General features: G+C 48.3%; 1 protein-coding gene across 1 annotated transcript in view; it reads left to right on the top strand.

The window, feature by feature from the left end:
• The window catches only part of DPP7 (dipeptidyl peptidase 7), a 1979246-nt gene that overhangs the window by 468077 nt on the left and 1489697 nt on the right, over positions 1-21472 (top strand). Inside the window, exon 3 of the mRNA XM_085611261.1 lies at positions 5730-5893. Coding sequence (XP_085467387.1) covers positions 5730-5893 — 164 coding nt within the window. The remainder of the gene's footprint in view (positions 1-5729; positions 5894-21472) is intronic.

Below are 21472 nucleotides of genomic sequence, written 5' to 3'. Positions count from 1 at the left end.
CGCAACTTTTTCATTCCCTCCGTGGAGACATACTGTCTAAATTCGAGATATCCGAATCTAATCAAAAGGAGATAAATAAGAAGTGTATAAACTTGGAGCAGAAGATGGATGATATCTGCAATCGAACCAAAGCACTAGAGACGGAGGTTGCTACTTTATCTCAGGCTTCACATAAGCATTCTGAAGACTTGATAGATTTAAGGGCTCAGAACAGACTGCTCCAAATGGATGTGGAACGATTAGAGCTCCACGCCAGGAGAAATAACTTGAAATTTCTCAATGTGCCTGAAGGGTTAGAAAATGGTGACGTCAAGACTTTTATATGTAAACTCCTCAGAGAGGGGATATTAAAAGATAAGCCCGAGATTAACCTTGAAACGGAAATTCAGAGAGCACATAGGGATCCTTTTAGGCAACATCCTAATAGGAAAGCCCCAAGGAAAATTTTGGTTAATTTTCAAACATTCGCAGTCAAGGAGCTGATATTGGGACGTGCATTGATTGATAAATCCCTGCAGATAGATTCCACGAAGTATCTTATTCGCTCAGACGTGGGTCGGGCAACAGCTCAGAGGCAGTGGGAGTTAGGCACTAGAATGCCAGACTTGAGAAGTTTGGGAGCACAGGTACAGATGAAGTTTCCTGCGGCTTTACGAGTGGTCTGGTGTAATAGAACGTATAACTTTACGTCCCCCCAGGAAGTAGATATTTTCCTGTCAGACAATAGGAAAACCTCATAATCATTTGAAAAAGGAGGGAGATTGGTATATCTTTTGTAATCTCCTGTAATGTATTAAACTGTTAAGATCTAAATACAGTTAACCAAATTTAAATAAAATAGTAAATAGTAACAGAAGATTTTCCATTATTATCTTCTATTATCTTCTCTGCTCCACTCCCTTATAGTTGTATATCTGGAGTCCTTGAGTCGCCTTATTTAAATATAAGAATTAAAATGGCATGTTATTTAAATGTCACCCTATTAGTAGGTTGCTTGTTTTCTCCTTTTTTTTTTTTTTTTTTGGGTTCCCTTTCTCACTGTGTTGGGCTCACAAACTCCCAACTGGCGACATGATCGCCAAAGTTCATAAGGGGGGGGTTTCTCACGGGGGGGGGAGGGGAGCTGGGGGAGAGAAAGAGTAAAAGGGGTAAAAAAGAAAAAATTGTTCCTCATATAATTTTTGAAAAAGAGAAAAGGAGAAAAAACTTGGGCCGGTCTAGATCTGGAAGGAAGAATGGATCATCCAAGGAGAAAATTAGATAGGAAAATTACCTGATGAATATTACACATAACAGGATAAAAATCATCAGCTGGAATGTTAACGGTCTGAGAAACAGCAGGAAAGAGGCTAGAGTCTGTGAATTCTTAAATAAAACAGAGGCACATATTTGCTTATTAGAAGAGACACATCTAGAGTCACACGAATGTGAGGCAGTATTTGGCAAGTTAAGGTGGGTCCAAGAGATTTGTTGCTCGAAACAGATAGGAAACGCAAGGGGGGTGGCTATAATAATCAGATCTAATAAAGGGATTCGAGTAGACAAGTTCGAGACCGATCAGTCAGGGAGATGGGTGGTTGCATCTCTGCTAATCGAAAGTTCCCCATTAACATGTGCAGTATATTATGGGCCTAACCAGGACATGCCTGGAGCGTTATTAGGTTTAAAAACTAGTCTTTCAGCTCTGACAACACCAGTTCTGTTGGGGGGGGGGACTTCAATTTGGTGTTAAATGAAAAATTAGATCGCACCTCTAGAGCCAAATATTCCCCCCCTCGTAAGTCATTAGCAGAGCTGAAGAATATCACTAAGGATTTTAATCTTATAGATATATGGAGGGTGAAAAACGGCAATAGGAGAGATTTTTCCTTCTATAGCCGTAAGTATAGACACCACTCGAGGATAGATTATTTCTTGCTAGATCAAGCCCTTTATCTTAATGTAGATTCTATTGCGTACATCCCAGCTATACTCTCTGATCACTCTATTGTGGAATTAACCATAAATTTAAAGAGTAAAAAACAACAGAGGAGGTGGACACTGGATAGATCCATACTGCTACAGGATGAGGTAATCAGCAATTTAAAATTAGGTATAGAGGAATATTTTCGATTTAACTCTGGGACAGTAAGCGATCAGAATATTTGGGAGGCATTTAAGGCTTATATTAGAGGGATGTTAAGTACGGTAATGCTTAAGAGGAATAAGATTAGGAGACAGACCGAAAAGGAGAGCCTCGCTAAGATTAAGCAAAAGGAAGAACAATTACAGCAGACTTCTGCCGACCTTCAAAATACTAATATAATAAATATCCAAAACGAACTAGACCTTTTGCGTGCAGAATTCCAAGCAAATCTTGACAAAATATTAAAAGACAAGTGGGACTCTAGTAGGCTCCAGAATTTCTCCTATGGGGAAAAATGCGGTCGACTTCTCGCTTGGAAGGCCAGATCGGACAGACTCCGAAATCAGATTAATTGTATCTGCCTTCAAAATACAGGTTCAATTACCCACGACGACACTCTGATTCGGGAGGAGGCAAGGTTATATATGCAAAATTTATATAAAGATGATCTGTGTCCCTCCACTCAGAATATCGAATATTGGCTAAATCAGATAGAGATTCCACAATTAACCGAAACTGATAGAACTGTCCTGGCCGCAGGCATCAGGGAAGAAGAGGTTCTAGCGCAGATAAAAAAGATGGCCAGAGGTAAGGCAGCTGGTCCAGACAGGCTTCCAATTGAGATATACCAGATAGAATCAGGGGAAGCTGTCTCTGCCTTGACGGTCCTATTTAACAGAATCTACCTACTGGGGGATATTATACCAGAATCTTGGTCTGAAGCTACTGTAGCCTTGATCTTGAAGCCTAACAAAGACCCCCTTAAAGTTGAGTCATATAGACCTATTTCATTGTTGAATTCTGACTATAAAATCTTTGCGGGGGTCCTGGCAGCAAGACTGGCTAAAGTAATAAAAACAATTGTTCATCAGGACCAAAAGGGTTTTATTCCTGGTAGACAGTTAAACGAGTTAACTTTTAAAGCCATAGCGGCTATAGATGTAGCTATTGCTGAGAAACTCCCGTTGACCCTTACGGCTATTGATGCCGCTAAGGCTTTTGATCAAGTACACTGGCCATATTTATGGTCGGTGCTCTCTAGGTTCGGATTTCCCATGAATTTCGTGGTAGCCGTTCGGTCCCTATATAAGAGTCCACGGGCAAAAGTATTGGTAAATGGTTTACTTTCAGACTGGTTTACAATTACACGTGGAACAAGGCAGGGGTGTCCTTTATCACCCCTGTTATTTAATCTCTATATCGAACCTTTTGTTTGTTTGTTGAGGGCGGATCCGGTGATTCACCCTTTTAGAATCGCAGATCTCGAGTTAAAATTCGCCCTGTATGCTGATGATCTTTTAATGTTCTCCTCTAATCCTGAGGAGGCTATTCCGAGATTGCTTGAACAAGCAGAATTGTTTGGAGTAATCTCAGGATATAAGGTAAACAAAGAAAAAACAGAGATTATGCATTGGAATCAGGTCGGTGGAACTGTTGTAGCTAAGACGCGTATGAGGTATTTGGGCATAATTTTGTCTCATAATATTCTTGAAATAGCCAAAGTAAATATGACGAGAATTTATAAGGATATTTGTGATCTATTACAAAGATGGTCTGGTCTCTCTCTGAGTATTTACGGTAGAGTAAACCTAGTAAAGATGATTATTCTCCCTAAGATTACTTTTTTGTTTAATTCCATCCCGCTGACATTTCCTATATCCGACATCGCCAAAATGCAGGGGAGAATCGGTTCCTTTATCTGGAACGCTAAGACACCAAGAATCTCTTGGAAAAAATTAAGAAGAAACTTAAAAATGGGAGGATTATCCCTCCCGGATATATCTGTTTACTGCCATTCATTCCACTTTAAGAACTTTAGACTGTTAGCTGGAAAGACAGATGCTTCCTCTCAGGGTCTCCTGTTTCAAGCTCTATTATATGGCATACCTAAGGGGCAAGAATATTTTTTATTTAAGTACGGTGATCCCAGGTTCTTCAAGAGGGTAAGATTAAAGGTATTGGAAACAGCCCTTAAGAATTGGGTATATCTTAGGAAAAGCCTGAAAATCCCGTATTATGCACCCCAAGCTCCGATCTGGGACTCCCCGGGTACCCCAGAATGCCTTAATGACCAACTGTCTCGCCCTCTTAAAATGGCTGGCCTGTTCTATTGGCAGAATTTAGAGAAAGACTCCCAGTTGTTGAATTGGGAGTCGCTTTCTGGCCTGACAGACGGTACCCTATCTAGATATAAGTACTATCAGCTGGCAGGGTGGTGGGCAAGTAAATCTTGGGATTTTGAGGCACTGAATTCCAAGTTTGATTATGTATCCAGAAGGGGTGTGTTGAATCAGGAGGTGTCTTTCTGGTACTCGGCTATTCTAGAGCTAGAAGGGATATCAGAATCGGAACTTCATACTCTCTGGGGCAATGTTATTAGTATGGATTCAAATAACTTGATGAAATTATGGGGAGATTCCTACGTCATGTTACATGCTGTGGTAAAATCGGCTCTTCTTAAAAGAAACCACTTATACACTACCTATAGAGTATATATATCCCCACAAAAGTTAACTAAGATTACAGGTTTACATCATCAGTGTCCAAGATGTAAACTACCATCGGCAGATGACTATCATATGTTCATGAGTTGTCCTGAAATAGTAGCTTTTTGGGTAAAGGTGCAAACCTTTCTAGCTGAGGTACTGGATAAACAGATCGAAATTACCACAGGATTGATCATGTTTGGATTACATATTGACTATCATCTTAACGATTCGGGATCTAAATTTATTTTTTATGTTATTATCTTGGCAAGACGTGAGATATGTAGAGCATGGAAGAATATAAATGCCCCTACCTTCTTAGATTGCTTGAAACATATAATTTATACTTGTGAATCTGATATGGCATGCGACACGAACAGCTATGGTAATGTTTGGGCACCCTTGGTTGCATGGCGGAACAGATAGGGAATATTCCAATGATTTCACCTGGGCACTACTTGGCTGGTCCCTTCAATCCGATGCTGGTTTATATCACATTGCGAAGAGAAGTGGATTGTGGAAGTTGTGATGGCTTGAGGGATTGAGCCTTTCCCTTTCTCCACACCGGTCTTAAATACCAGGGTTGGGACAGGATGACCGTGGAGGAGAGGTTATGGCCGCCCATCAAGATTGCCCTTATTTCTTGGTATATGAGGAATAAAAAAAAATTTAAAAAAATAAAAACACAACTGAAATCAATAATTTATGGTGAAAAGTATAGAAGTGATAACGGTGTCCATGGTGATGACCTAGAGTGAGGTGGGTACCCTACCTGAATATTGATGTTTAGGATGGTGGTTGTGTTGAGTAATACTGGTATAGCATAACCGTGGATAGGAAAGGTTAATCTCTGATCTGAGAAATAAAGGATGGTGATTTGCCTCTGGTTTGGTTGGTTGTTCTGGCTAAGCTGCAATATAGTTACATATTCTTGTCCTTAAGACCCAATGTGAAGTTATGTGAAGCACGAGGAATATGTGGCATGTAATATATACTTTGTTGAAATGTTGACCTATCAAAGTATTTGTTAAATTACATTTTTTTAAATTAAGTCTTAAAACGGAATTTGGCTATGTGGACTTGCGGTCTATAGTAGAAACTTCTTTCTTGTCTTTCAGAGATATTATGGAAAATCGCTCCCAAATGGAAAATTCTCAACAACGATAGAGAACATAGGCTTGCTCTCTGTGGAACAAGCATTGGCTGATTTTGTTATGCTCATCAAGGAAATAAAAGCAGATTCCCAGGCAGAGAAGTGCCCTGTGATCGTATTTGGAAGCAGGTAAAACAGATTGATTAGTTTATATAAATACGATTGCTTAATGTTCAAAGTTCTTGGTTCTAAGGCATGCGTTATTAAACATTCAAAAGGGGTAGTCTTGGACCAAAACGTAAATTCATTGAGTAATACAAATTGTGCATTATTTTTGCCTCTGATTATCTAAAGACTAACTTATTTTGGTAAAGCATGAAGAGAATTGGTGACAGATTGTATATGGACCCATGATCTCTGTTGCACTTCTTTTTAAGCTTAGTTAAGATGGCTGAACTTTTTTGGCATAGGATCTTTTATTCTTCATCACTGGATTGTCGCCATTGCTCTGATATTTTCATGTTCTTTGTAACTGTGCTGGTCCACGTCAAGGCCAGTCCATCAATGGAATCTAGTGTGGACCTTCCTCTCACTTAGCCCTTTCTACTGTGCTTCCTCCACTCCCCTCTTGGGTCCCACAGTAGCTTTGGTACTGTGTTTTGTAGTGTCGGTTACCATTATGGAGTTTATGTCAAAGGTCGCTCGACATTGAAAGTACCCAGAGTTAAATTGTACCTCCCAGTCAATGGTATCTTGACATTGATGGATCATTGGGGTTGAAGCTGCTGTGACTTTTTGGTTTGCTATAGTTTTCTTCACATTGAAGAAAGTGTTCCAAATCTATTGGTTGTTTTTGTGCCAGCATCTTTTTCCTCTCTTTGGGTGAAATTAGTTTCCAATACAGTTTTTCTAGCATGACTAAGGGCAAAGTGAGAAATGCATTAGACTTCTGTGTAACTAAATGTTTATCTTAACCTATGTCATCTCACTTTTTTAGATGTTTCATATACATGCTTTGTTCTATTAGGCATCTTATGTTTTTTTGTGGAGGATCATTTATCCTGTTGGTTAGGCTACACACCCAATTACAATCCGCTCATTACAGATTAAGATATTGTCTAACACTGGTCTCCCGTAAAACTCTGGAGCCATAAGTAAACATTTTTCTTTTTGCCTCATGAATGCTTTTGTTGTACTTTCATCAAATGTAATTTACACTTTTTGAGAAAAGTTCATTTTCTGATAGAGAGTTCTAGCTGCAAGGTCCTCAGTTTTTTAATATTCCTCAGGTGTCGGATTGGATGCAGAAACCTTTCATCAGTACCTCTGCGTGCGGGTAGGTGGATCTGCAGGGCTCCTCCCTGACACCCTTCTGCTTCTGAAATGAAATGGAGAGCCTATATAGACGTCACTTCCACAAGCGGAAATGAGTTCCTTTCTTTCTGTGCCACCAGGCCCGAATCCTGAGCTCCCTTTCATTTCTTAGAGACCCCTATTATCTCAAACAGATTTAAATAACAGTGTGCAAGGGAAAGGTCACGTATAAAACAGAAAGGATTTAAACCTTTTAGGAATTGTTGCAAACAAATGTTGGTGACAGGCCCTCATCAGGTTTGCCTGTTGGTAACTAGAGTCGAATCCTGACTCTAAGAGTGCAGTGATTGCATATAGATGAACCCGAAGGTCAGACTGCGAGGTGAAACTGTACATCGCCAAGCACCAGAAGACTCTTTGACTGGACTGCTCCATATCGAAAGTTTGGTCCCAGTCTTGTTCCTGACCCAGCTTTCGCAGAAGTCTTTCCAGAGGTGGGTCTGCATCATAATCAAAGTAGTCGGGTAGGTCCAAGAAAAACACAAGAAATCTAAGCAGACTTAGCCTCTTTCCACGACTCTAATTCTCCTGAGATCTTTGTCAAAGCCTGTCCTGCAACTTGTTTCAGCACAACCTGAGTTTCTTGGACTGTCCAGCACGCCAATACAGATCAAAGAGTTCCATGAGACCATGCTCTGACTCTTCCGAATCTTGCTGACTCCCACTGGTGCACCTTCTAGGCCCAATGGAGCTCAGAGGCCCTCCATCTGGAATTCTGCTAGGGTAATCGACCTTGGTGCCATTTGGACTAACCAAACCCACTACGTGGCTGCCTCAGTCTCCATTTCAGACCCCATCTCCAGCACCAAGGTCCAAGCCAGTTCCCGGAGTTTCAGCGCCGATGCCGACTCTATCGACTTCGAAAGACGAGGGAACTATTGTACTCTCTGAGTCGGAGTTAGTGCCGGTTGGACCTCGACTGAGGATGCACCTGCCCGCTGTTGAGGTGACACGTCCTCCACCCGAGCCTTCATAAGTGAGAATACATACTCTGCATTGCCTGTTTGGCATGGATTCCAACGATTAGGACGCAGCTGATGAGAATGACCAGCTACACCATAAGGAGAATTGGTACAACTAGTTACATGACGCTAGGGACCTTGATACCTTCCCTGAGTCAGGGCTCCTCTCTCCCCCTGTTCCTGCCATTGAGGAGAGTGGAACCCCTATGCATTACCATGGCATAGAAAGCAAAGTCCTTAACGTCCATCTCCCTGCCTTGGAGGTCAAGACCAGTGTTTTTAGAGAAGTCCTTTATTAGAGAGACACATCCCCTGAGCTCCTCTCACCCTTTAACAAGGCCTGTATGGATACTTTGTTGGGGCCATTGTAGGAGAGTAGGGTCTGCAATCCTATGATCACCCAGATTTTTTGCTTTTGCTTCATTGGTTTACGACTTTCCCCGGCTGCGGGCCTGCCAATCAGACCCACAGCCTAGCTGTTCTCTCTCGAAATTAACACACATGTACATTAGGTGCATCCACTAATTGGAACTGGGCCGCCTTATCAGTCCCTGTATCAGCATACCACAGGTATCCAGGGCATCGGTGTACCCAGGGCCTACCAGGGGCTGCAGCATGTATTATGCCACCCCTGGATGGCCGCCCAAATCTGACACAACTGGCTGCACGACAGCTGGGGCAAGGTGGTGTAATCACCCGTTGCTGTAGGTGTAGTATTCCTATACCTAACCCTAAAATGGACGCATGGATTCCTGTCAGTCACTCCTATGGCAGGCCTTATCAATCCTGAAGGCAGAGTGCTGGGAATCATGTGAGATGGTGCTCTGGCGCGAGCTGAGCCCGTCGACGGCTTGCGGAGCCAAATCCTAATAGCCGTTCCATGGTGACGCGGGCCAACTACCTTAAAGTGCATTATAATCCTCGCGGTTATTTGCTAACTTTGGCATCGCATCACCCAAACATGTCGAGTAAGGTGTCATACGAATTGGAATACGAACCCCTCGCCAGTTCTGGCGACGGGGTTAGCATTCCACCCTTCTAGAGGGACACGACATGGAAGTAACCTTGAACCCCGGTTAAAGTTGACTCAAGCCTCAGCATCACAAAATGGATGCTGCCACCAGACACAAGTCTGACCTCCTGCTGCTGGGAGACCTTCCAGCGAGGGGAGCTTGGACAAAGGGTTTCCTGTCGAGGGCGGTGTTAGCACCATCCCAGACAGGGTTTGTGTATCCCAGGTAGGCAGGGCTGAAAGGAAGGTGATTGCAAGTGGCACCCCGGTGCTCACTGTGCATAGCCCGGCTCAACCCAGTTTCGGGGGCAACCCTGCCCCTGAGCTGGGGCGAAGCCGGACAAAGGATAGGGGTGTAACCACCCCCCTCCTGGCCCCACCCATAGGTAGGACCTAGTCACGGGCCAGCCCCTTTTCTTAGAATAAAGGTAGGAGCGTGTCCCCTTCCCAAATTGGATAATTCTGAATCTTGAACTACTTTCCACGAAAGGAACTCTTGACTATTTCTGAAGACTCTCCCTTGTGGCTAAGGAGTAGCCACCCTGCACCAGCAGGCACCACCTAAGCGCTAGCGGTTTGCTGTACGTCTCTCCCACGGATCAAGACTGCCCAGCTCGACGAGACCCGGGTTCCCTGCCATCTCTGACCTCTACCTACATCATCAGCCCAGCTGAGATTCGTAGGTGTGACGAGACCTGCGGGACCGGCCATCTTCAGAACCTGCACGACGCTTATCTAGAACGCCCACCGAGGGACCCTCGAGTGAGTGCACCTAGGGTTTGAGAAGCCCTAACCCTGAGCGGCTCCAGCACCGAAGTCTGCCTCCCCAGCATCCACGAGATCTGCGTGGGGGCCCTTCTGCTCCTTGCTGCTCACCGCGTTGTCCGACCACTCGCCGACCGGCTTGTGGCCCTCTTCACGACGCACCACGACAGACTTTCATCACTGGTCTGGTTGCTCCAGACTGGCTCTTGCTCCCCTTCAACAGAGGAGTACCTCGGACCCTCCTGGTCCACTCCCGACGCCATCTTGACTCCACCGCGTGGGTTTGCCACTGCCAAGACCTGCTGCCCCATTCCTGGGCCCAGCATCATCGACAGCAGACACCTTCGTGGGACAGCTCGCCCTCCATCCTGGTCGCCGCCGCGCCTCCTGGTCCGAGGAACAGCCGAGTCCGACGTCATCCACTCACCTGGTCGAGGTGACTTCAGCCGGTACCTTCCTGGTACCCACACGATCGCTGGCTAGCGGTTGAGAACTGAGTCCCCTCTGCTTTCAGGTTTCCTTCATCACCGATCCAGGCTTGGATCTCGCTGAACATCGACACTGGTCGCCTGCCAGCAACTTCTTCTTTCAGGCTCCTGAGACTACAACGAGGACTCCCGACATCTTGCTGAACCCCACGCAGCCGCAGCCTCGGGGCTAGGTAACTCGAGCATCTCGGTGCTCCATCGTAGGTTCACTCTACAAGTGTCCAGTTCCTTTTTCGTTTAGTCCCACTGATCGGATTCCTCCGGAATCAGTCACTTTAAACTTTCTAACCTCTCCCATTCCACTTGGAATGGTTTCGTGCCCTTCGGGCATTTGTGTAAATTGTGCAACCAGAAGTATTTTTCTAAGAGTTTTGTAGTGTGCTTAGCTCCCTGACTCATAAAGAGCCAGGGTAGTCTTGTTATAAATAAATATCCTTTATTTTCATAACAACTTGTGTGGTGTCCTTTCACTTGGCGTTCAAGGGGTATATGTGATGGTAAACAGCTGGCTTAACACGCCCTCTAGAGTTTAGCCTGAAGACTGCTCTTGTCCACGCTACTAGGATAGCTGGTCTATAAGGTTGACTTACAACCAATCATCAATAAGGGTCGTTTGGAATGATACACAGTGATCACTAGAATAGTGAGCACTACATATCAGGCCAACTTCTCACATTGGTGAGCAGCGGTTGGGATTTGAGCTTGCTGTTGGTTACCACACACGTATCCTAAGAATATCAAAGTGAAAGATCACATAAGTACCCAGGTACATATAACTTAACTTAGAATACTCTGAGTTCTACTGAACCAGCTGCTGTAGTGTAACAGGGCTTAGCACACCCTGACTACAACTCTTAGCAAGGGATCAGTAGGTAAACAAATAGTGTAGGTAGGTGCATCACTTACACCTCACTAGAAAGCATGTCGGTCCACGGAGAGTCTGCAGAGACTCCCTTAGTGGTCAGTGACCCTCCACAGGTCGTGTCACGATATGCAGCTCTTAGCTTCAAGGAGATGAGACAACTGTGTGCCTCCAGGAAGCTAAACCAGGGTTCTAACCCTACCATCGCATTTCTGATAGGTCTCTTAGAGACGTACGATGCTAGGAGGTCCTCTAACACAGGTCCCCCCAATGCTGATGGGAACATGCCTCCCTTAGAGGGAACTCTTGGTGACCCAGACCTCGACCTCCATACAGAGGAGGAAGACGAGGAGGAGTTATCAGGAGACGAGGCAAACAAAGGTCCAGTGGTAGTCGGCAGGCTTACGAGGACCAACTTAAGCAGGCATGAGAATGGAACCGGGGGAGCCCCGGCCCCACGCTCAAGCAGGCCTAACATTGGGAACGAACTAGCTAGGTCTCTCTCCAGAGGCTCTAACAGATCTGTTCGTACACATGTCTCTCAGGCATCTTCTCAGAGAGGAATGACGTCCCCTCAGAGAAGGGAGCATGAAGCGAAGATGAGGTAAGTCAATCTGAGGATCGAGCGGGAAGAACTTGCCCTCGCCAAAGAAAGACTTGCCTTAGCCCGAGAGCAGAAATTAAGTGGGTTAGATCCCACTGGTGTCAGCATTCTCATTAGAGAGAAAGACAGGGGTATAGATACTAGACACCTGAGTAAAATAGTGCCCCCCTTTAAACAAGGGGACGATATCCACAAGTGGATGACTGCTTTGGAGAGGGCCTGCACTGTCCAGTGCGTCCCCCAAAGTCAGTGGGCAGCTATACTGTGGCTCTCCTTTGAGGGTAAAGGACGAGACAAGCTCCTCACTACTAGAGCTGAGGATGCGAACAACTACCGAGTCCTGAAGAATACACTGATTGATGGGTTCGGCTTAATCACCGAGCAGTACCGGGTGCTGTTCAGGGACACCCAGAAAATTCAGTCTCAGGATTGGACTGACTTTGTCGATTGTGCCACTAAGGCTTTGGAGGGCTGGTTGCTGGGTAGCAAGGTTACTGATTACACAGGATTGTACAATCTTATCATGAGAGAACAGATTTTAAACAACTGTCAGAACCAATTGTTGCATCAGCACCTTGTCGACTCGGATCTGACCTCTCCCCAAGAATTGGGAAAGAAGGCAGACAGATGGGTCAGAACAAGGGTCAAGCAGAACCAGACTCAGAACCAGGGTGGTCAGAAGAAAGCAGACCAAAAGGGTAGTAACAAGAACGAACAAAATGACCAGAAGTCTTCGACAGGTCCCCAACAAACTAAAGAGGGTGGGGGTCAGGCTTCACAGAAGAAGAAGACTCAAGAAGGCCAGTCACAAAGGTGGTGCCAATACTGTACAAGTAAGACTCACTGGTTTAGTGAGTGCACCAAGAAAGGAGGGCAAACTCCTGTCACTGCAGCCCCTAAGGCACCTGCACCCCCTAGTACAGTCAGCAGTGGTAGTGCGCCTCCCAATGCATTAGTTGGGTTAACCTTGGGAACCGAGGGGAGTGACGACTTAGTCAGCACGCTCACTCAGGCCGTCCTTGTCTGTACAGGGGATATGGATATGTCCCCTGGTGCCAGTCCCAATACTTTGGGCAAATACAGACAGACACCTTTGATCAATGGAAAAGTGGCTCAGGCCTACAGGGACACTTGTGCCAGTGTCACCATGGTGACGCCTAACTTTGTGGACCCTGGACAGATCATGCTAGGTACCGATTACCTAGTGACCAATGCCAGCAATGTCACTACCAATCACAGTATGGCAGTTGTTGATTTCTCCTGGGGAGGGGTAAGTGGCCCGAAAAAGGTTGTGGTTAGTTCAGACCTCCCCGTAGAATGTCTGTTGGGCAATGATTTGGAAACGTCACAATGGTCAGAAGTGGAGCAGAGGACTCACATGGAAATGTTAGGCTTGCCAGCACATGTCCTTGCTGTGACCAGGTCACAGGCCAAAAGATGCCCCACTGAACAGGTGCTGGATCCTGGAAGAACGGACCAGACACCTTCCAAGAAAAGGAGCAGTAAGGGTAAGGCTTCGCCTTCCCCCTTGCCCCAGGTCGTGGATCAAGTCTCTGAGGAGGCTGACCTTAAAGAACTGAGGGAAACTGAGCCGAAAGAGCTTGAACCTAGTCAGGTTGAGTTTCTGGGCTCAGGGGGACCCTCCAGGGAAGACCTGGGGAAGGCACAGTTAGACTGCCCCTCACTTGAACCCCTCAGACAGCAGGCTGCTGCTGAGGCTGCAGGGAACGCCACAGGTACCCACAAAGTGTACTGGGACGATGGACTCCTGTACTCCGAGGCAAGAGACCCCAAGCCTGGCGCGACCAGGAGGCTGGTCGTCCCCTTGTCTCTGAGAGGTTTCCTCCTTACCTTGGCCCACGAGATTCCCCTTGCAGGTCACTTAGGCCAGAATAAGACTTGGGACAGAATTGTTCCACACTTTCACTGGCCCCACATGTCCGAAGATACGAAGGAGTTTTGCCGCTCCTGTGTCACTTGCCAAGCCAGTGGTAAGTCAGGTGGCACAACAAAGGCCCCCCTCATACCACTGCCGGTGGTGGGGGTACCCTTTGAACGAGTGGGGATCGACATTGTCGGACCAATGGAACCCCAGACAGCATCAGGGCACAAGTTTATACTGGTGGTGGTGGACCACGCCACCAGGTATCCTGAAGCTATTCCCCTTAGGACCACTACAGCACCTGTTGTGGCACGAGCCCTAGTTGGAGTGTTCTCCAGAGTGGGCTTCCCTAAGGAGGTTGTCTCAGACAGAGGTGCAAACTTCATGTCGGGATATCTGACTGCTATGTGGAAGGAGTGTGGTGTCAACTACAAATTCACCACACCCTATCACCCACAATGCAGTGGGCTTGTTGAGAGATTCAACAGGACCCTCAAAGGGATGATTCATGGACTACCTGAAAAGCTTCGGCGGAGATGGGATGTCCTGATACCCTGCCTCTTGTTCGCCTACAGAGAGGTCCCGCAGAAGGGGGTTGGCTACAGCCCTTTTGAACTTCTGTTCGGACATCCTGTAAGGGGACCCCTTTGTTTGGTAAAGGAAGGATGGGAGAGACCTCTCAAAAAGCCGGCATCAAACATTGTGGACTATGTGCTCGGTCTCCGCTCGCGGATGGCTGAGTACATGGAAAAGGCATCTAAAAACCTTGAGGCGAGCCAAGAATTACAAAAAGCTTGGCACGACCAAAAGGCTGTCCTGACTGTGTATCAGCCTGGGCAGAAGGTGTGGGTGCTGGAGCCAGTGGCCCCAGCAGCACTCAAAGACAAATGGTCTGGGCCCCACACGATCATTGAGCAAAAGGGAGAGGTCACCTACTTGGTAGACCTGGGAACTCCCCGGAGCCCCCACCGGGTGCTCCATGTAAACAGGCTCAAGGCATATGTCGACAGGGAGGGCATGGGCTTGCTCATGGCCACAGATGAGGGACAGGAGGAGGAGAGTGACCCTCTCCCAGACCTGCTCTCTCAGAACCCTGACGATGGGTCAGTAGATGGTGTTGTCTTTTGTGGCAGCCTCTCTGGACATCAACAACAGGATTGTAAACAGGTTCTTCAATCCTTTCGACATATGTTCTCTCTGACACCCAGTCAGACCAATTGGTGTACCCATGAGGTCGACACTGGGGACAGTCTGCCCGTAAAGAGTAAAATCTATCGACAGCCTGATCATGTCAGAGACTGCATCAAGACAGAGGTGCAGAAAATGTTGGAGCTGGGAGTCATTGAGCCCTCGGACAGCCCCTGGGCTAGTCCAGTAGTTCTCGTGCCAAAACCTCACACCCAGGGCGGTAAGAGAGAGATGAGGTTTTGCGTGGACTACAGAGGCCTCAATGCAGTCACTAAGACCGATGCCCACCCGATACCAAGAGCAGATGAACGTATAGACCGGTTGGCTTCGGCCAACTACTTAAGTACATTTGACCTGACAGCTGGGTATTGGCAAATCAGGTTAGCTGAGGAGGCCAAGCCTAAAACAGCATTTTCTACCCCGGGTGGGCATTATCAGTTCGTGGTAATGCCCTTTGGTTTGAAAAATGCACCTGCCACCTTCCAAAGGCTGGTGAATCGAGTTCTCACTGGGTTGGACGGCTTCTGTGCGGCGTATCTGGACGATATCGCTGTCTTTAGCTCCACCTGGGAGGATCACCTGGTCCACCTGAGGAAAGTGTTGGAGGCCCTGCAAAAGGCAGGCCTCACTATCAAGGCCACTAAGTGCCAGATAGGGCAGACACAGGTTGTATACCTGGGCCACCTTGTAGGTGGAGGCCAGGTTCAGCCATTGGAGAGCAAAATACAGGCCATCCAGGACTGGGCTCCTCCAACCACCCAGACTCAGGTTCGAGCTTTCTTGGGCCTGACTGGTTATTACCGGAAGTTTGTCAGAAATTATGGATCCATTGTGACCCCGCTAAACGATCTGACAAGTAAAAAGATGCCAAAAAAAGTTCAGTGGACAGCAAGCTGTCAAAAGGCATTCGATGACCTAAAGCAGGCCATGTGCACAGCGCCTATTCTAAAGAGTCCAGACTACTCCAAAACATTCATTGTCCAAACAGACGCTTCGGAGTTGGGTGTGGGAGCTGTTCTATCTCAGCTGAATTTTGATGGTCATGACCAGCCCATAGCTTTTATTAGCAGGAGGCTGACCCCCAGAGAGAAGAATTGGTCAGCTATTGAGAGGGAGGCCTTTGCTGTGGTTTGGGCCCTGAAGAAGTTGAGGCCCTACTTGTTTGGCACTCACTTCAAGATTCAGACCGACCATAAGCCCCTCTTGTGGCTAAATCAAATGAAGGGTGAAAACCCCAAACTACTTAGGTGGTCCATTTCCCTACAGGGGATGGACTTCACAGTGGAGCATAGACCTGGCACTGATCATGGCAATGCAGATGGGCTCTCCACGTATTTCCACTTAGAGCAAGAAGACTCGCCTGGTCAAGGTTAGCTTATTGTCCCAAAGTTTGGGGGGGGGTCGTGTAGGAGAGTAGGGTCTGCAATCCTATGATCACCCAGATTTTTTGCTTTTACTTCATTGGTTTACGACTTTCCCCGGCTGCGGGCCTGCCAATCAGACCCACAGCCTAGCTGTTCTCTCTCGAAATTAACACACATGTACATTAGGTGCATCCACTAATTGGAACTGGGCCGCCTTATCAGTCCCTGTATCAGCATACCACAGGTATCCAGGGCATCGGTGTACCCAGGGCCTACCAGGGGCTGCAGCATGTATTATGCCACCCCTGGATGGCCGCCCAAATCTGACACAACTGGCTGCACGACAGCTGGGGCAAGGTGGTGTAATCACCCGTTGCTGTAGGTGTAGTATTCCTATACCTAACCCTAAAATGGACGCATGGATTCCTGTCAGTCACTCCTATGGCAGGCCTTATCAATCCTGAAGGCAGAGTGCTGGGAATCATGTGAGATGGTGCTCTGGCGCGAGCTGAGCCCGTCGACGGCTTGCGGAGCCAAATTCTAATAGCCGTTCCATGGTGACGCGGGCCAACTACCTTAAAGTGCATTATAATCCTTGCGGTTATTTGCTAACTTTGGCATCGCATCACCCAAACATGTCGAGTAAGGTGTCATACGAATTGGAATACGAACCCCTCGCCAGTTCTGGCGACGGGGTTAGCATTCCACCCTTCTAGAGGGACACGACATGGAAGTAACCTTGAACCCTGGTTAAAGTTGACTCAAGCCTCAGCATCACAAAATGGATGCTGCCACCAGACACAAGTCTGACCTCCTGCTGCTGGGAGACCTTCCAGCGAGGGGAGCTTGGACAAAGGGTTTCCTGACGAGGGCGGTGTTAGCACCATCCCAGACAGGGTTTGTGTATCCCAGGTAGGCAGGGCTGAAAGGAAGGTGATTGCAAGTGGCACCCCGGTGCTCACTGTGCATAGCCCGGCTCAACCCAGTTTCGGGGGCAACCCTGCCCCTGAGCTGGGGCGAAACCGGACAAAGGATAGGGGTGTAACCACCCCCCTCCTGGCCCCAACCATAGGTAGGACCTAGTCACGGGCCAGCCCCTTTTCTTAGAATAAAGGTAGGAGCGAGTCCCCTTCCCAAATTGGATAATTCTGAATCTTGAACTACTTTCCACGAAAGGAACTCTTGACTATTTCTGAAGACTCTCCCTTGTGGCTAAGGAGTAGCCACCCTGCACCAGCAGGCACCACCTAAGCGCTAGCGGTTTGCTGTACGTCTCTCCCACGGATCAAGACTGCCCAGCTCGACGAGACCCGGGTTCCCTGCCATCTCTGACCTCTACCTACATCATCAGCCCAGCTGAGATTCGTAGGTGTGACGAGACCTGCGGGACCGGCCATCTTCAGAACCTGCACGACGCTTATCTAGCACGCCCACTGAGGGACCCTCGAGTGAGTGCACCTAGGGTTTGAGAAGCCCTAACCCTGAGCGGCTCCAGCACCGAAGTCTGCCTCCCCAGCATCCACGAGATCTGCGTGGGGGCCCTTCTGCTCCTTGCTGCTCACCGCGTTGTCCGACTACTCGCCGACCGGCTTGTGGCCCTCTTCACGACGCACCACGACAGACTTTCATCACTGGTCTGGTTGCTCCAGACTGGCTCTTGCTCCCCTTCAACAGAGGAGTACCTCGGACCCTCCTGGTCCACTCCCGACGCCATCTTGACTCCACCGCGTGGGTTTGCCACTGCCAAGACCTGCTGCCCCATTCCTAGGCCCAGCATCATCGACAGCAGACACCTTCGTGGGACAGCTCGCCCTCCATCCTGGTCGCCGCCGCGCCTCCTGGTCCGAGGAACAGCCGAGTCCGACGTCATCCACTCACCTGGTCGAGGTGACTTCAGCCGGTACCTTCCTGGTACCCACACGATCGCTGGCTAGCGGTTGAGAACTGAGTCCCCTCTGCTTTCAGGTTTCCTTCATCACCGATCCAGGCTTGGATCTCGCTGAACATCGACACTGGTCGCCTGCCAGCAACTTCTTCTTTCAGGCTCCTGAGACTACAACGAGGACTCCCGACATCTTGCTGAACCCCACGCAGCCGCAGCCTCCGGGCTAGGTAACTCGAGCATCTCGGTGCTCCATCGTAGGTTCACTCTACAAGTGTCCAGTTCCTTTTTCGTTTAGTCCCACTGGTCTTCCACAGGTCGTGTCACGATATGCAGCTCTTAGCTTCAAGGAGATGAGACAACTGTGTGCCTCCAGGAAGCTAAACCAGGGTTCTAACCCTACCATCGCATTTCTGATAGGTCTCTTAGAGACGTACGATGCTAGGAGGTCCTCTAACACAGGTCCCCCCAATGCTGATGGGAACATGCCTCCCTTAGAGGGAACTCTTGGTGACCCAGACCTCGACCTCCATACAGAGGAGGAAGACGAGGAGGAGTTATCAGGAGACGAGGCAAACAAAGGTCCAGTGGTAGTCGGCAGGCTTACGAGGACCAACTTAAGCAGGCATGAGAATGGAACCGGGGGAGCCCCGGCCCCACGCTCAAGCAGGCCTAACATTGGGAACGAACTAGCTAGGTCTCTCTCCAGAGGCTCTAACAGATCTGTTCGTACACATGTCTCTCAGGCATCTTCTCAGAGAGGAATGACGTCCCCTCAGAGAAGGGAGCATGAAGCGAAGATGAGGTAAGTCAATCTGAGGATCGAGCAGGAAGAACTTGCCCTCGCCAAAGAAAGACTTGCCTTAGCCCGAGAGCAGAAATTAAGTGGGTTAGATCCCACTGGTGTCAGCATTCTCATTAGAGAGAAAGACAGGGGTATAGATACTAGACACCTGAGTAAAATAGTGCCCCCCTTTAAACAAGGGGACGATATCCACAAGTGGATGACTGCTTTGGAGAGGGCCTGCACTGTCCAGTGCGTCCCCCAAAGTCAGTGGGCAGCTATACTGTGGCTCTCCTTTGAGGGTAAAGGACGAGACAAGCTCCTCACTACTAGAGCTGAGGATGCGAACAACTACCGAGTCCTGAAGAATACACTGATTGATGGGTTCGGCTTAATCACCGAGCAGTACCGGGTGCTGTTCAGGGACACCCAGAAAATTCAGTCTCAGGATTGGACTGACTTTGTCGATTGTGCCACTAAGGCTTTGGAGGGCTGGTTGCTGGGTAGCAAGGTTACTGATTACACAGGATTGTACAATCTTATCATGAGAGAACAGATTTTAAACAACTGTCAGAACCAATTGTTGCATCAGCACCTTGTCGACTCGGATCTGACCTCTCCCCAAGAATTGGGAAAGAAGGCAGACAGATGGGTCAGAACAAGGGTCAAGCAGAACCAGACTCAGAACCAGGGTGGTCAGAAGAAAGCAGACCAAAAGGGTAGTAACAAGAACGAACAAAATGACCAGAAGTCTTCGACAGGTCCCCAACAAACTAAAGAGGGTGGGGGTCAGGCTTCACAGAAGAAGAAGACTCAAGAAGGCCAGTCACAAAGGTGGTGCCAATACTGTACAAGTAAGACTCACTGGTTTAGTGAGTGCACCAAGAAAGGAGGGCAAACTCCTGTCACTGCAGCCCCTAAGGCACCTGCACCCCCTAGTACAGTCAGCAGTGGTAGTGCGCCTCCCAATGCATTAGTTGGGTTAACCTTGGGAACCGAGGGGAGTGACGACTTAGTCAGCACGCTCACTCAGGCCGTCCTTGTCTGTACAGGGGATATGGATATGTCCCCTGGTGCCAGTCCCAATACTTTGGGCAAATACAGACAGACACCTTTGATCAATGGAAAAGTGGCTCAGGCCTACAGGGACACTTGTGCCAGTGTCACCATGGTGACGCCTAACTTTGTGGACCCTGGACAGATCATGCTAGGTACCGATTACCTAGTGACCAATGCCAGCAATGTCACTACCAATCACAGTATGGCAGTTGTTGATTTCTCCTGGGGAGGGGTAAGTGGCCCGAAAAAGGTTGTGGTTAGTTCAGACCTCCCCGTAGAATGTCTGTTGGGCAATGATTTGGAAACGTCACAATGGTCAGAAGTGGAGCAGAGGACTCACATGGAAATGTTAGGCTTGCCAGCACATGTCCTTGCTGTGACCAGGTCACAGGCCAAAAGATGCCCCACTGAACAGGTGCTGGATCCTGGAAGAACGGACCAGACACCTTCCAAGAAAAGGAGCAGTAAGGGTAAGGCTTCGCCTTCCCCCTTGCCCCAGGTCGTGGATCAAGTCTCTGAGGAGGCTGACCTTAAAGAACTGAGGGAAACTGAGCCGAAAGAGCTTGAACCTGGTCAGGTTGAGTTTCTGGGCTCAGGGGGACCCTCCAGGGAAGACCTGGGGAAGGCACAGTTAGACTGCCCCTCACTTGAACCCCTCAGACAGCAGGCTGCTGCTGAGGCTGCAGGGAACGCCACAGGTACCCACAAAGTGTACTGGGACGATGGACTCCTGTACTCCGAGGCAAGAGACCCCAAGCCTGGCGCGACCAGGAGGCTGGTCGTCCCCTTGTCTCTGAGAGGTTTCCTCCTTACCTTGGCCCACGAGATTCCCCTTGCAGGTCACTTAGGCCAGAATAAGACTTGGGACAGAATTGTTCCACACTTTCACTGGCCCCACATGTCCGAAGATACGAAGGAGTTTTGCCGCTCCTGTGTCACTTGCCAAGCCAGTGGTAAGTCAGGTGGCACAACAAAGGCCCCCCTCATACCACTGCCGGTGGTGGGGGTACCCTTTGAACGAGTGGGGATCGACATTGTCGGACCAATGGAACCCCAGACAGCATCAGGGCACAAGTTTATACTGGTGGTGGTGGACCACGCCACCAGGTATCCTGAAGCTATTCCCCTTAGGACCACTACAGCACCTGTTGTGGCACGAGCCCTAGTTGGAGTGTTCTCCAGAGTGGGCTTCCCTAAGGAGGTTGTCTCAGACAGAGGTGCAAACTTCATGTCGGGATATCTGACTGCTATGTGGAAGGAGTGTGGTGTCAACTACAAATTCACCACACCCTATCACCCACAATGCAGTGGGCTTGTTGAGAGATTCAACAGGACCCTCAAAGGGATGATTCATGAACTACCTGAAAAGCTTCGGCGGAGATGGGATGTCCTGATACCCTGCCTCTTGTTCGCCTACAGAGAGGTCCCGCAGAAGGGGGTTGGCTACAGCCCTTTTGAACTTCTGTTCGGACATCCTGTAAGGGGACCCCTTTGTTTGGTAAAGGAAGGATGGGAGAGACCTCTCAAAAAGCCGGCATCAAA

The sequence above is a fragment of the Triturus cristatus genome, chromosome 1_2 (genome assembly GCF_964204655.1).
Source record: "Triturus cristatus chromosome 1_2, aTriCri1.1, whole genome shotgun sequence".
NCBI lineage: Eukaryota > Metazoa > Chordata > Amphibia > Caudata > Salamandridae > Triturus > Triturus cristatus.
This window is presented reverse-complemented; position numbering and strand designations above follow the sequence as displayed.